The sequence below is a fragment of the Nansenia antarctica genome (genome assembly GCF_963989245.1).
Source record: "Nansenia antarctica genome assembly, chromosome: 4".
NCBI classification, from domain to species: Eukaryota; Metazoa; Chordata; class Actinopteri; order Argentiniformes; family Microstomatidae; genus Nansenia; species Nansenia antarctica.
This window is the reverse complement of record NC_137689.1, coordinates 74542798-74555297: the sequence shown is the minus strand read 5'-3', so window position 1 is coordinate 74555297 and position 12500 is coordinate 74542798. Positions and strand designations below refer to the sequence as shown.

Below are 12500 nucleotides of genomic sequence, written 5' to 3'. Positions count from 1 at the left end.
AAGAGTAAAGGTGGGGGACTGATCCTGTACGTGAATAATCGCTGGTGTAATCCGGGTCATGTCACGGTGAAGGAGAGGATATGCTGTCAGGATGCTGAACTATTGGTAGTTGGACTCCGACCATATTATGTTCCGAGAGAGTTTTCTCACAACGTTGCAATTGTTGTGTATGTTCCTCCGAGAGCGGTTCCGGCAACAGCGTGTGACGTCATCCACGATACTGTCGCGAGAATTCAGACCCAGCACCCCGATGCATTCATTGTAATCTCGGGGGATTTCAACCATGTCAGCCTGTCTCATCACCTAACTGGATTTGTGCAGTATGTTGACTGTCCCACCAGAGAGAATAAGACCCTCGACCTACTGTATGCAAATGCCAAGGAGGCATACACTGTCTCAGCACTCCCACCACTTGGCAGGTCAGATCACAACCTGGTCCTACTCCAGCCCTCCTACAAACCCTGTGTTATGAGGCAGCCTGTGACCACCAGGACACTCAGGAAGTGGACACCGGAGGCCTGTGAGACCCTCAGGGCCTGTTATGAATGCACAGACTGGGTGGAACTACAGAACACAGAAGGTAATAGGGGGTGCACAGCTGTGGACAGGATGGTTGACTGCTGCACTGACTATTTGACATGGTGCAGGGACATGATTGTTCCGACGAGGACGGTGCGTTGCTTTCCAAACAATAAACCATGGATTACCTCTAACATCAAGCTACTACTGAATCAAAAAAAGGCTGCCTATAGAGAGGGGGACAGAGACAAGCGCAGGCTGATACAACAAGAGCTGAAGAGGAGTATGAAACAGGCCAAGGTGGACTATAAGAACAAGGTGGAGAGGAAGCTGCAACACAGCAACACCAGAGAGGTGTGGAAGGGGATGAAGACCATCACCGGCTACAAACGGAAGAACAGTCAGGCAGCGGTCCCAGACTTGGCTAAGGCCAATGAGCTCAACCACTTTTTTAACAGGTTTGACTCAGCGGCCGGTGCCTACTCTGTCCCTGCTGCCCCTCCCACTACCTCTCCCGCTTCACCAGCCTCCCCCACATCCCACAGCTACAGGCTCGGCAGCACGGCTGGGCCCCCTTCCCCTCCCCTCCCCCCTCCCTCCCCCCCCCCCCCTCCCCTCCCCTCCCCTTCCCCTCCTCTCCCCCCCTCTCCCACCAAGCCCCCCCCCCTTGTCCCTCACAGTGGAGGAGGTAAGGGCGGAGCTGAAGAGGCTGCACCCTGGAAAGGCGGCGGGTCCTGATGGGGTGTGCTCGCGGCTGCTGAAGGTCTGTGCAGACCAACTGGCTGAGCCCCTCCAGAAGCTCTTCAACCTGAGTTTACAGTCAGGGACGGTGCCGGTTCTGTGGAAAACATCATGTCTCGTGCCAGTACCCAAAACTGGGCGCCCGGCCGAGCTCAACGACTACAGACCGGTTGCCCTCACTTCACATAGTATGAAGACACTGGAGCGGCTGTTTCTGAGACATCTGAGACCACAGACTGAACATGCACGTGATCCCCTGCAGTTCGGGTATCAGGAAAAAGTTGGTGTGGATGACGCTGTCCTCTACCTCCTCCATCGTGCTTACTCCTACCTGGATGAGCCGGGAAGTCAGGTGAGGATAATGTTCTTTGACTTTTCAAGTGCCTTTAACACCATCCAGCCTCTTCTACTCCGAGAGAAGCTCTCAGGTATGGGGGTTGATCCCTCCACTACATCCTGGATCATGGACTACCTCACTGGACGGCCACAGTCAGTCAGGCTGGGGAACTGTGTCTCGGACACAGTAGTGAGCAACACCGGGGCTCCGCAGGGAACTGTGCTGGCTCCCTTCCTGTTCACCCTGTACACATCAGACTTCAAACACAACTCTGAGTCCTGCCACGTACAGAAGTACTCTGACGATACAGCCATAGTGGCGTGCGTGAGGGATGGACGGGAGGGGGAGTACAGGGATCTGATAGGAGCCTTCAGCGTCTGGAGCGAGAGGAATGGTCTGCTCCTCAACCAAACTAAGACCAAGGAGCTAGTTATAGACTTCCGTAGGTCTAAGCCACCTCGGTTGCCCATTAACATCCGGGGCGAGGATATCGAGGTGGTGAAGACCTACAAGTACCTGGGGGTGCATCTGGACGACAAACTGGACTGGTCCACCAACACAGAGGCACTTTATAAGAAGGGCCAGAGCAGGCTGTACTTCTTAAGAAGACTTAGGTCTTTTGAAGTGTGTGGAGAGATGCTGGCCATGTTTTACCAGTCTGTCATGGCCAGCATTCTCTTCTACGCTGCAGTCTGCTGGGGGGGAAACATCACCAAGAGGGATACCGGACGGCTGGACAAGCTCGTAAAAAAGGCGGGTTCAGTGGTGGGAAGGAGCCTGGACTCTCTGGGGACGGTGGTGGAGAGAAGGACTAGGAGTAAGCTGCTGTCCATCAGGGACAACCCCAACCACCCCCTCCATCATGTCCTCGCTGGGCAAACCAGCAGCCGCCGCAGAGGGCGGTTCATTACGATCCGCTCCCGGACGGAGCGATATAAAAAATCATTTATCCCGGCTGCACTAAGACTGTTCAATGGAAACTAAAGTAGCAGTCGGGGTCAAGGCTCCTGAATCTGTATTTATTATTTATTTTAATCACCATCATCACTTTTTTAGTATTTTAATATAAATAACTATAGCCATCCTTTTAATCCACTTTTATATCAGATCTCACTGTTTTTTATATACTGTACATGGCTGGCCCAGTGTTGTTGTCTGTCCTTTATGTTGTGTTGTGTTGTTATGTGTGGTTTTTAGTGGAGTGGCGTGGCAAAATGAATTTCCCCACGGGGATAAATAAAGTATTTATCTATCTATCTATCTATCACAGACACAGAGTCAGATCGTATCATCTATCATGATTCATTCATCATTCCTAATTCAGCCTCATACTGAGAGCAGCTGCTCCAGCGGAGCAGGACCAGACATGTCTGACTAACTCTGGGAAAGTGAGAGAAGAGGCGGGGATCGAACCAGCGACCTTCCGATTCCTAGCCGGCCTCTCGAACCTCTAGACTACAGCCGCCCCCGAAAGTTGATTGGGACAGTGAAGGCTCCTGTACTCCTGTAAGGCTAATGCTAATGTGCTAGCGGTGAGGGCCTCAGTGAAGGCTCCTGTAAGCGTACGGCTAATGCTAATGTGTTAGCGGTGAGCGCCTCAGCGAAGGCTCCCGTAAGCGTACGGCTAATGCTAATGTGTTAGCGGTGAGCGCCTCAGCGAAGGCTCCCGTAAGCGTACGGCTAATGCTAACACGCTATGGGCAGGCGGCCTCACCGTGCGGGTAGTCCCAGGTGCTGTACTCCGGAGGCAGGATGAGGGGGCAGGACGTGGGCACGGGGTTGGCGTTGCCCTCGGCGAAGAAAGGGATGGTGGCCCCGGTGGACACACAGAACAGAGGCCCAGTGGAGGGTCCAGGGCCCCCGCCACCACCACCCCCACCTCCAGGGTGTCTCTGGCCAGGGGCTAGCGCCACGGCCGGGGCGTAGCTGAAGGCGCTGGGGGACATGGAGGAGGCCGGCTGGCCCGAGGGGTCCTGCTGAGAGTGGCTCTTGGTGGGGATCTCCTCGCTGGCCCCGAGCCCCGCGGCGCCCCCCCCCACCTCGTCCAGGTCGTCCTCGGCCGGGGGGGCGCTGGGGGTCACCCCCCCTCCCGCTGCGCCGGCGCCGGGGGTGAGGGGGGTGGCGGCGACCTGGGGCATGGGTCGCGACGGGGTCAGGTTGACGGCGATGTTGCCGATGTAGATGGGGAGGGTGACCACCACCTCGGGGGACTTGAGTGACACCTGCAGCGAAGGACACCAAGGGAGAGGGATATTCAAGCTTTGGTAAATCGTGACGTTAGAATTATAAGGTTCTATCTCCATTTTTGGTCAGAATTTAGTTTTTTACATAATCTGATCCATTCACTGGGAGACATTTTGGGTTAGGTGTCTTGCCCAAGGAGACTTCGACATGTGGCCAGCCGGGGCTCGAACCGCCGATCTGCCAACCTTGCGATCATTAGACGGCGGCTCTACCTCCTGTGCCACAGCCGCCCCCTGAAGTCAGAATTTGTCAGCGCACAGAGTACAACGAAATGTATTTTATGCTCTAGTCCAGGGGTCAGAGCCATAGAAGACGACCCTAGAGCAATTAGGGTTCAACGCCTCGCTCAGGGACACTCCGTCACGTAGCCAGCCGGGATTCGAACCGCTGCGGGCTGCCGACCTTGCGATCGTTAGACGCCGGCTCTACCGGCTGAGCCACAGCCGCCCCCAAAGACAACAACGTTACGGGGGGTATAAATATCCTGTTATCCTGTTAGGATGATCCTTTAAGCACCGACACCGACACTACGGGACTAGGCCACACCGACACTAGAGACGCTAGCCCAGACAGGAGTTAAGAATGTCAGGTGTAATCCCTGACCTCACTGAATACACGTCTGGGAATATTAATGACCGACAGTATTCTACACAGGGACGCAGGGTGAAGGAGAAGATTACCATAGGAACTGTTGGTTAGTTGGTTAGTCTGTTGGTTAGTTAGTCTGTTAGGCTGTTAGTCAGTTAGTTAGTCACTTTGTTAGTTCGGTAGACAGTTAGTTAGTTAGTCAGTTAGTTAGTTAGTTAGTTTGTTAGTCAGTTAGTTAGTTAGTTAGTCAGTTAGTCAGTTAGTCAGTTAGTTAGTTAGTTAGTCAGTTAGTTAGTTAGTCAGTTAGTCAGTTAGTTAGTCAGGTAGTTAGTTAGGCAGTCAGTCAGTTAGTTAGTTAGTCAGTTAGTTAGTCAGTTAGACAGTTAGTTAGTTAGACAGTTAGTTAGTTAGTTAGTTAGTTAGTCAGTTAGTTAGTCAGTTAGTCAGTTAGTTAGTCAGTTAGTTAGTCAGTCAGTTAGTTAGTCAGTTAGTTAGTTAGTTAGTCAGTTAGTTAGACTGTTAGTTAGTTAGTTAGTCAGTCAGTTAGTCTGTTAATTAGTCAGTCAGTCAGTTAGTCTGTTAATTAGTCAGTCAGTCAGTCAGTCATTCAGTTAGTCAGTTAGTCAGTTCAAACAACAACTTCCCCCTGCAGAATGAATTCTGTACAACTGCTATTACTCCCAACAGACACACACAAGCACCACTTCTAGAAAACACCATTCGCTGAGTGAACCTCCATAACAGAGTTGGGTGGAGAGGTCCCTTTCATTTTCATCTCAGTCATTGAGCAGATGCTTTTTCTCAAGGCGACCTACAACTAACCTGGATGAAGTAGTCGATCTCTATGAGGCTGCATCCCGCCAGGCCCGACTGGGGGAGGGGGGGCACGATGATCTGCTCCCTCCACTCCGCGTGCTTGCCGCCCTTCACCCCCGCCCCCTCCACCTCCGCGATGGTCCGCAGGTCGTACACCGCCCGCTTGGTCCTGTAGGTCACTTTCTGATCAGGAAACAAAACAAAGAAAAGGTCGTAAATGAAAGACATAAAACAACACAGAGACACAGAGATGTAGGGAGAGACACGTCACACCACTTCTGATGCAACATTTGTTGTGTTCTGGTGTGCGTTTTTCATTCTAACAGGTTAGGGTAACAGGTTAGTGTTAGTCTGTGGTAGTTAGGGGTACTCTGGGGTAGTTAGGGGTAGTTATATCATACCTGTATGAGGCTGGCCAGCACGCAGCAGCAGGTTAGGGGTAGTTAGGGGTAGTTAGTGTTAGTCTGGGGTAGTTATATCATACCTGTATGAGGCTGGCCAGCACGCAGCCCCAGGTTAGGGTTAGTCAGGGGTAGTTAGTGTTAGTTAGGGGTAGTTAGGGGTAGTTAGGGGTAGTCTGGGGTAGTTATATCATACCTGTATGAGGCTGGCCAGCACGCAGCCCGTGTCCTTGCCAGACTTGTTGTGTATCTCGGTGGCGAGCCTGGCGACCTGGCCGGGGGTGTAGCCGCGCAGGTCGCTACGCGCCTTCAGCATCACCGTGCCAGTCTTCACTAGCAGGTAGCTGAACTTCTTAGTGGTCACGGCGTAGCTGGGTTGCTAGGGGCAACGGAGAGAGAGAGAGGATAATAATGATGATGATGATGGTGGTGATGAAGATGATGATGGTGATGATGGTGATGATGATAATAATAATAATAATAATAACAATAATAATAATAATAATAATAACAATAATAATAATAATAAAAGTGATTATAAAAAAAGTGATAATAAAAGTAAAAAAACACAACAAACAAAAAACACAAGATAAAATCATGAATCGAAAAAAACGAAAAACAACAGAGACAGAGAGAGAAGGAGAATAAAGCCTCTCACGAGAGACGGAGGCAGAGAAAGAACAGATGAGGCTGATAAACAATAGATGAGGAGGCCGCGGTCGACGAAGACGTGATGGAAGTAAAGGAGGGAGAGACCGAGCGCCCCCGTTAACAGGATGATTAAAGACAGAGACGGAGACGGAGGTTCGTTCGGCGCCCAAATCAAATCAAACACTCAAGTCGAGTTCAGCGTGATGAAATAAGTAGCCAACCCCAGGGCGTCAACCTGTGTCTGTAGCCACAGAAAGGCCACAGAACCAGGGATTAAGAAGCTCGGTTTTCGAGTAGTTTTATCACTGTACTAATAACTGGTCAGCAGTAGCGTCTGTCTGTCTGCCTGTCTGCCGGTCTATCTGTCTGTCTGTCTGTCTATATATATCTGTCTGTCTGTCTGTCTGCCTGCCTATATATCTGTCTATCTGTCTGTCTGTCTGTCTGTCTGTCTGCCTGTCTGCCTGTCTGTCTGTCTGTCTGTCTGTCTATATATATATATCTGTCTATCTGTCTGTCTGCCTGTCTGTCTGTCTGTCTATATATACAGTATATATCTGTCTATCTGTCTGTCTGTCTGCATGTCTGTCTATCTGTCTGTCTATCTGTCTGTCTATCTGTTTGTCTGTCTGTATATCTGTCTGTCTGTATATCTGTCTGTCTGTCTGTCTGTCTGTCTATATATATATATCTGTCTATCTGTCTATCACGTCAGAATACAGTGATAAAAGCAATGCTAATTGACTGAAGATGTTGACGTTTACGTACGCCATGATCCTTTACGGAGATATGATGTGTTAATGGACAGGTGCGAAGATACAGTATTCAAATTGCACCGTGCTAAGCCAACTAGTAAGTAAGATAGTGGATATAGTTACATGCAGGGCCTTTTAAAAAAAGATGCCGGTCGAGAGAGGACGCTGGCGTTGCTTGTTCGCCGCTTCTCCGCCCCGAAATCTAGGTGTAATTGCAGTACACAGAGTAGATTGTTCTACAAAGACACTTAGATTTAGATTTAGTCATCTAAAAATTAATTAGACCCCTATACTTTCTTTTATTTATTTTTTGTTTCTTTTTATTATTACTACTCTATCTTTTTCAGTTTGTAAAGCGTCTGAGTGTCTAGAAAAGCGCTATATAAGTCTAATGTATTATTATTATTATTATTATTTAATACCGTAATATTACTGCAAACCAAAGACAGTGAGCGGGCCGGCCGGCGCCTTGCGTGGTAACTTGCCGCCATTGGTGTGTGAATGTGTGTGTGAACGGGTGAACGAGAGGCCGCTTTGGATAAAGGCGTCCATTTACCGTTTACCATTTTACAGTATTGACTACAAAAACTACTTTTTTCACCTCGATGTCGGGCACTTCATTGAGGTTGAGGAGGTTGAGCAGGTAGAAGGGCTTCTGGGCCTTGTAGTCCTTGGAGAAGCGAGGCGTGTCGATGACCGCCCTCACGCGGTAAACTATCTTCCCAAAGGGCCCCTCGAAGGAGGTCGGGGCGTGGCCTGGGTGGGGGAGAGAGGGGGGAGAGAGGGGGGGAGAGAGGGAGGAGAGAGGGGGGGAGAGAGGGAGGAGAGAGGGGGGGAGAGGGGGGGAGAGAGGGAGGAGAGGGGGGAAGAAGGGAGGAGAGAGGGGGAGAGGGGGGATGGAGGGAGGAGAGAGGGAGAGAGTGAGGAGAGAGGGGGGAGAGAGGGGGGGAGAGAGGGGGAGAAGGGAGGAGAGAGGGGGGAGAAGGGAGGAGAGAGAGGCAGAGAGAGGGCGGAGAGGAGGGAGAAGGGAGGATAGAGGGGAAGGGAGGAGAGAGGGAGGCGAGAGGGAGAGAGTGAGGAGAGAGGGGGAGAGAGGGAGAGAGGGAGAAGGGAGGAGAGAGGGGAGAGAGGGGGGGAGAGGAGGAGTGGGGGGAGAGAGAGGGAGAAGAGAGGGGAGAGGAGGAGAGAGGGGGAGGGAGGAGAGAGGGAGAGAGTGAGGAGAGAGGGAGGGTAGACAGGGGAGAGAGGGAGGAGATGAGGGTGTACAGTTAGCAGTTTCCTTCAGAGAGAGTAAACAGGTGCTACCAGGGGAGCAGAGAAGGACAGCGCAAGGACACAGGTGGCACCCGACTGATAAAACACCCACATCCTCTTGTTCATTTCCTCCTCCTCTCCTTTTCTCTGAATGTGACAGGTAACATGGCCGACAGAGAACAGACCCTGGATAACACCAGATAACAACCATCACACCCTCCCGCCTCTTCGGAAACTAAACTCGTCTTTTAAACCCCATTTCTCATTTCTCTCCGAATGTCTGCGCTGTCTCTCCTCCCTCCTTCTCCCTCTCTCCCCCTCTGCCTCCTAAACCCCCACCCCCGCCCCCGATGTAATAGACGTCAACCGAAAGAGGCAGACAGTCTAAAATGGTGCCTTGGTCAGATGTGTGTGTCTTATCAGCAGGAACAGTGTGAACAGTGGGAGGAGGGGAGGGGGGGGAGGGAGGGGGAGTGAGGGGGAGGCAGGCAGGGGACACTTACTCAGGGCTCCTACCAGCCCTGTCACTAAGTATCTGTGCTCACTGGTTTGATCGGTACAGATACGCTCCTAGCACGATGGAGGACACACAGAGTGTATTTGCAGACCTCCTAAAAGGACATGGGGGAGGGGGGAGGGAGGGGGGAGGGGGGAGAAAGGAAGGAGGAAGGAAATCGAAGAAGGGAGAGAGACCAAAATAACAATTCGGAAAAAAGAAAGGGATGGAGAAACTGTAAAAGGAGAAGAAGAAGAAGACGAGAAGACTGGTGCCTTGGAAGGAACGCAGACAGAGACGGGCAACAGACAAACAAACGACAGATCCGATATTCCGAATTAAAAGAAGAAACAGACACATCTGCCAACATCGTAACGTCAGTAAAGAGAAGAGGGTTATAGAGATGATCACACATGACCATCATCTATTCGTGACGTTATAATTATAAGGTTCTATCTTGTATTGTTTTTTACATAATCTGATCCATTAGGTGTTTATTAATGCCTGTGTGGTGTTATTTTTAAAATGTTGATTTTTTTTTGTTAGTAATTCATAAAATACAAAGGTTCCATCTCACAAAACATAATGGAATGTAAAAACTTTGACGCTCAATATCTCTGAACTGCCCTAAACGGAGATAGAACCTTATCATTCTAAACGGAGATAGAACCTTATCATTCTAAACTCACGTGTTGTATTCAGCTCTCAGAGACCGCAGGCCAGAGAGAACTGAGCCAGAACTACAATATTCAAATATGGAATATTATCCTTCCAAATGAGGCGCTGTGGGTTCAATTACTGATACCAACAAACACATCGCATATTTCAACCAACCAACCAACCAACCAACCAACCAACCAACCACAGAATACACACTCTACATCACCTAGAGTCACAGGAATGTACCAGGAACAATACACAAACACTTCTAAAAGGCGGGAGAGAAGAGAGGAGAGAGGAGAGAGAGAGGCAGAGGAGAGAGAGAGGAGAGAGAGAGGAGAGAGAGGAGAGAAAGAGAGGAGAGAGAGAGAGGAAAGAGAGAGGAGAGAGAGAGAGAGGAGAGAGAGAGAGGAGAGAGAGAGAGAGGAGAGAGAGGGGAGAGAGAGAGGAGAGAGAGAGAGGAGAGAGAGAGAAGAGAGAGAGGCAGAGGAGAGAGAGAGAGGAGAGAGAGAGAGGAGAGAGAGAGGAGAGAGAGAGGAGAGAGAGATGAGAGAGAGAGGAGAGAGAGAGGCAGAGGAGAGAGAGAGGAGAGAGAGAGGAGAGAGAGACAGAGAGAGAGGAGAGAAAGAGGAGAGAGAGGAGAGAGAGAGAGAGGAGAGAGAGAGAGGAGAGAGAGAGGAGAGAGAGAGAGGAGAGAGAGAGGAGAGAGAGGAGAGAGAGACAGAGAGAGAGAGAGAGGAGAGAGAGACAGAGAGAGAGAGAGGCAGAGGAAAACACACAACACACTTTCAATTCACACAAGTCTCTGACCCTGACGAGTCTCTAATCTGGACATTAGGCATTCCCATCCTGCCTCTCCTCATCTAAATGAGAATGTCAGCTGTTGCCGCTGCGCCAGGGGACCTGCGCCAGGGGACCTGCCTGCCTGTCAATAGATTAGAGAGCTGCTGCAGCCAGGGACCAGACGCTCCACACCGGAGACACAGAGAGAGACACACAGACACACAGACAGACAGACAGACAGACAGAGACAGAGAGAGACAGACAGACAGACAGAGACAGCCAGAGACAGACAGAGACAGACAGAGACAGAGAGAGAGACAGGCTCCAGGCTAGAGACAGACAGAGACAGAGACACACAGACACACAGACAGACAGACAGACAGACAGAGACAGACAGAGACAGAGAGACAGACAGAGACAGACAGGCTCCAGGCTAGAGACACAGAGACAGACAGACAGGCTCCAGGCTAGACGGAGCCAGAGACAGAGAGACAGACAGACAGACACAGACAGACAGGCTCCAGGCTAGACGGAGCCAGAGACAGACAGAGACAGAGAGACAGACAGAGACAGAGAGGACAGACAGAGACAGACAGAGACAGAGAGACAGGCTCCAGGCCAGAGGACAACCACAGCGGGTAGGTACTGTAGGTAGGTAGAGACACCACCACTGTGAGTGCCCTTGAGTAAGACCTGGGAACACCACCACTAGTGTGTCCTTGAGTAAGACCTGGAACACCACCACTAGTGTGCCCTTGAGTAAGACCTGGGAACACCACCACTAGTGTGTCCTTGAGTAAGACCAGGGAACACCACCACTAGTGTGTCCTTGAGTAAGACCTGGGAACACCACCTCTAGTGTGCCCTTGAGTAAGACCTGGGAACACCACCACTAGTGTCCTTGAGTAAGACCTGGGAACACCACCACTAGTGTGTCCTTGAGTAAGGCACTTAGCCCTCAGTTAAAGCCCAATCACTATTACTCCCGGGGGAATGACTCCGTAATTCGTAATTGTAAATTGCTTTGGATTAAAAGGGTCTGCTGCTGAATGGCAAAATTCTAAATTCAATTCCCTTTGGGAATACTGAAAAATGTAAACACTGCAATGTCAGTTGCTTTGGCGACAAAAAACATCAGCTAAAGGGTGTATATCCATATATATATATATATATATACTCCTCCACAGCACCAAGGTCTGCTGTTTTATAAGTCTGCACTCGTCAGCAGAAGAAGAAGTAGTTTAGTTCCACCCTGTTCTTCACAGCTTGAAGCATTGACGTTAGCGTTAATTGTAATGTAGCGTGCTGCCGTCTCGAGGAGTGTTTTACAAAGTGGAAGTGGAGTCAGTGAACGAGGCAGGCTGCCCTGACCCGTCTCCACCAGCAGGGGGCCACGACGCAGTCACTGGGACTCTGATACTCTGCTGTGATCCTCTCATCACGGCTGTAATTATCACCATGTCCTGTGTTGCTGCTCTGTAGACGACTGGGGGAGAGGAGGAGAGGAGAGGTGGGGAGGGTAGGGAGGGGAGGGGAGGGAGGGAGGGAGGGGAGGGAGGGAGGGAGGGGAGTGATGGAGGGAGGGAGGGAGGGGAGAGGAGGGAGGAGGGAGGGTGGGAGGGGAGGGGAGAGAAGAGGAGAGGAGAGGAGAGGAGGGGAGGGAGGGCGGGAGGGGAGGGATGGAGTGGATTGATTGATTGATTGATTGTACTTTATTGTCCCCGAGGGGAAATTTGTCTTGGGCATGGTACTTTCATGCTTCAAGTGCAACAGTGACGATACATACAACATACAGTAGACAAAGTAAACAACAGGACAGCAACAAACATTGAGTGACATTGGCAGCAGTTTCCACCTGGACATGGCATCATTTGGTATAAATATATATTGCACATAACCCTTCAAGTGGTGTTTTCGAATATTGCACATGGCCCTTCAAGTGGTGTCTAAGATAAAGTGCAGGTGCTGGTGATCATGTCCTAATCATCGTTTCTGCTTGAGAGAATTGATTAGTTTAATGGAGAATGGGACAAATGATAGTTTTAAGAGCTTATAGTTACATCTTGGCATGCGAAGCCTTCTACCTAGGGGGAGAACTTCGTATTCTGTGGAGAGCGGATGTTGGGGGTCTGCGATTATCTTGTTAGCCTTGTCCAGGACAGCTTTTTCATATAGTTTATTTAGGATCACATAGTCTCTTTCACCTACAATTTTCATAGCTGTTTTGTGAATGCTGACTAGTCTGTTTTTTTGTT

At 50.3% G+C, this 12500-nt stretch overlaps 1 protein-coding gene across 1 annotated transcript in view; it reads right to left on the bottom strand.

Moving 5' to 3' along the window:
* arrdc1b (arrestin domain containing 1b) overlaps window positions 1–12500 on the bottom strand; it is a gene marked incomplete at both ends in the record, with an annotated part of 65584 nt that overhangs the window by 2242 nt on the left and 50842 nt on the right. The window contains 4 exons of the mRNA XM_080530244.1: window positions 3312–3819; window positions 5252–5428; window positions 5843–6025; window positions 7654–7808. Coding sequence (XP_080386370.1) covers window positions 3312–3819; window positions 5252–5428; window positions 5843–6025; window positions 7654–7808 — 1023 coding nt within the window. The remainder of the gene's footprint in view (window positions 1–3311; window positions 3820–5251; window positions 5429–5842; window positions 6026–7653; window positions 7809–12500) is intronic.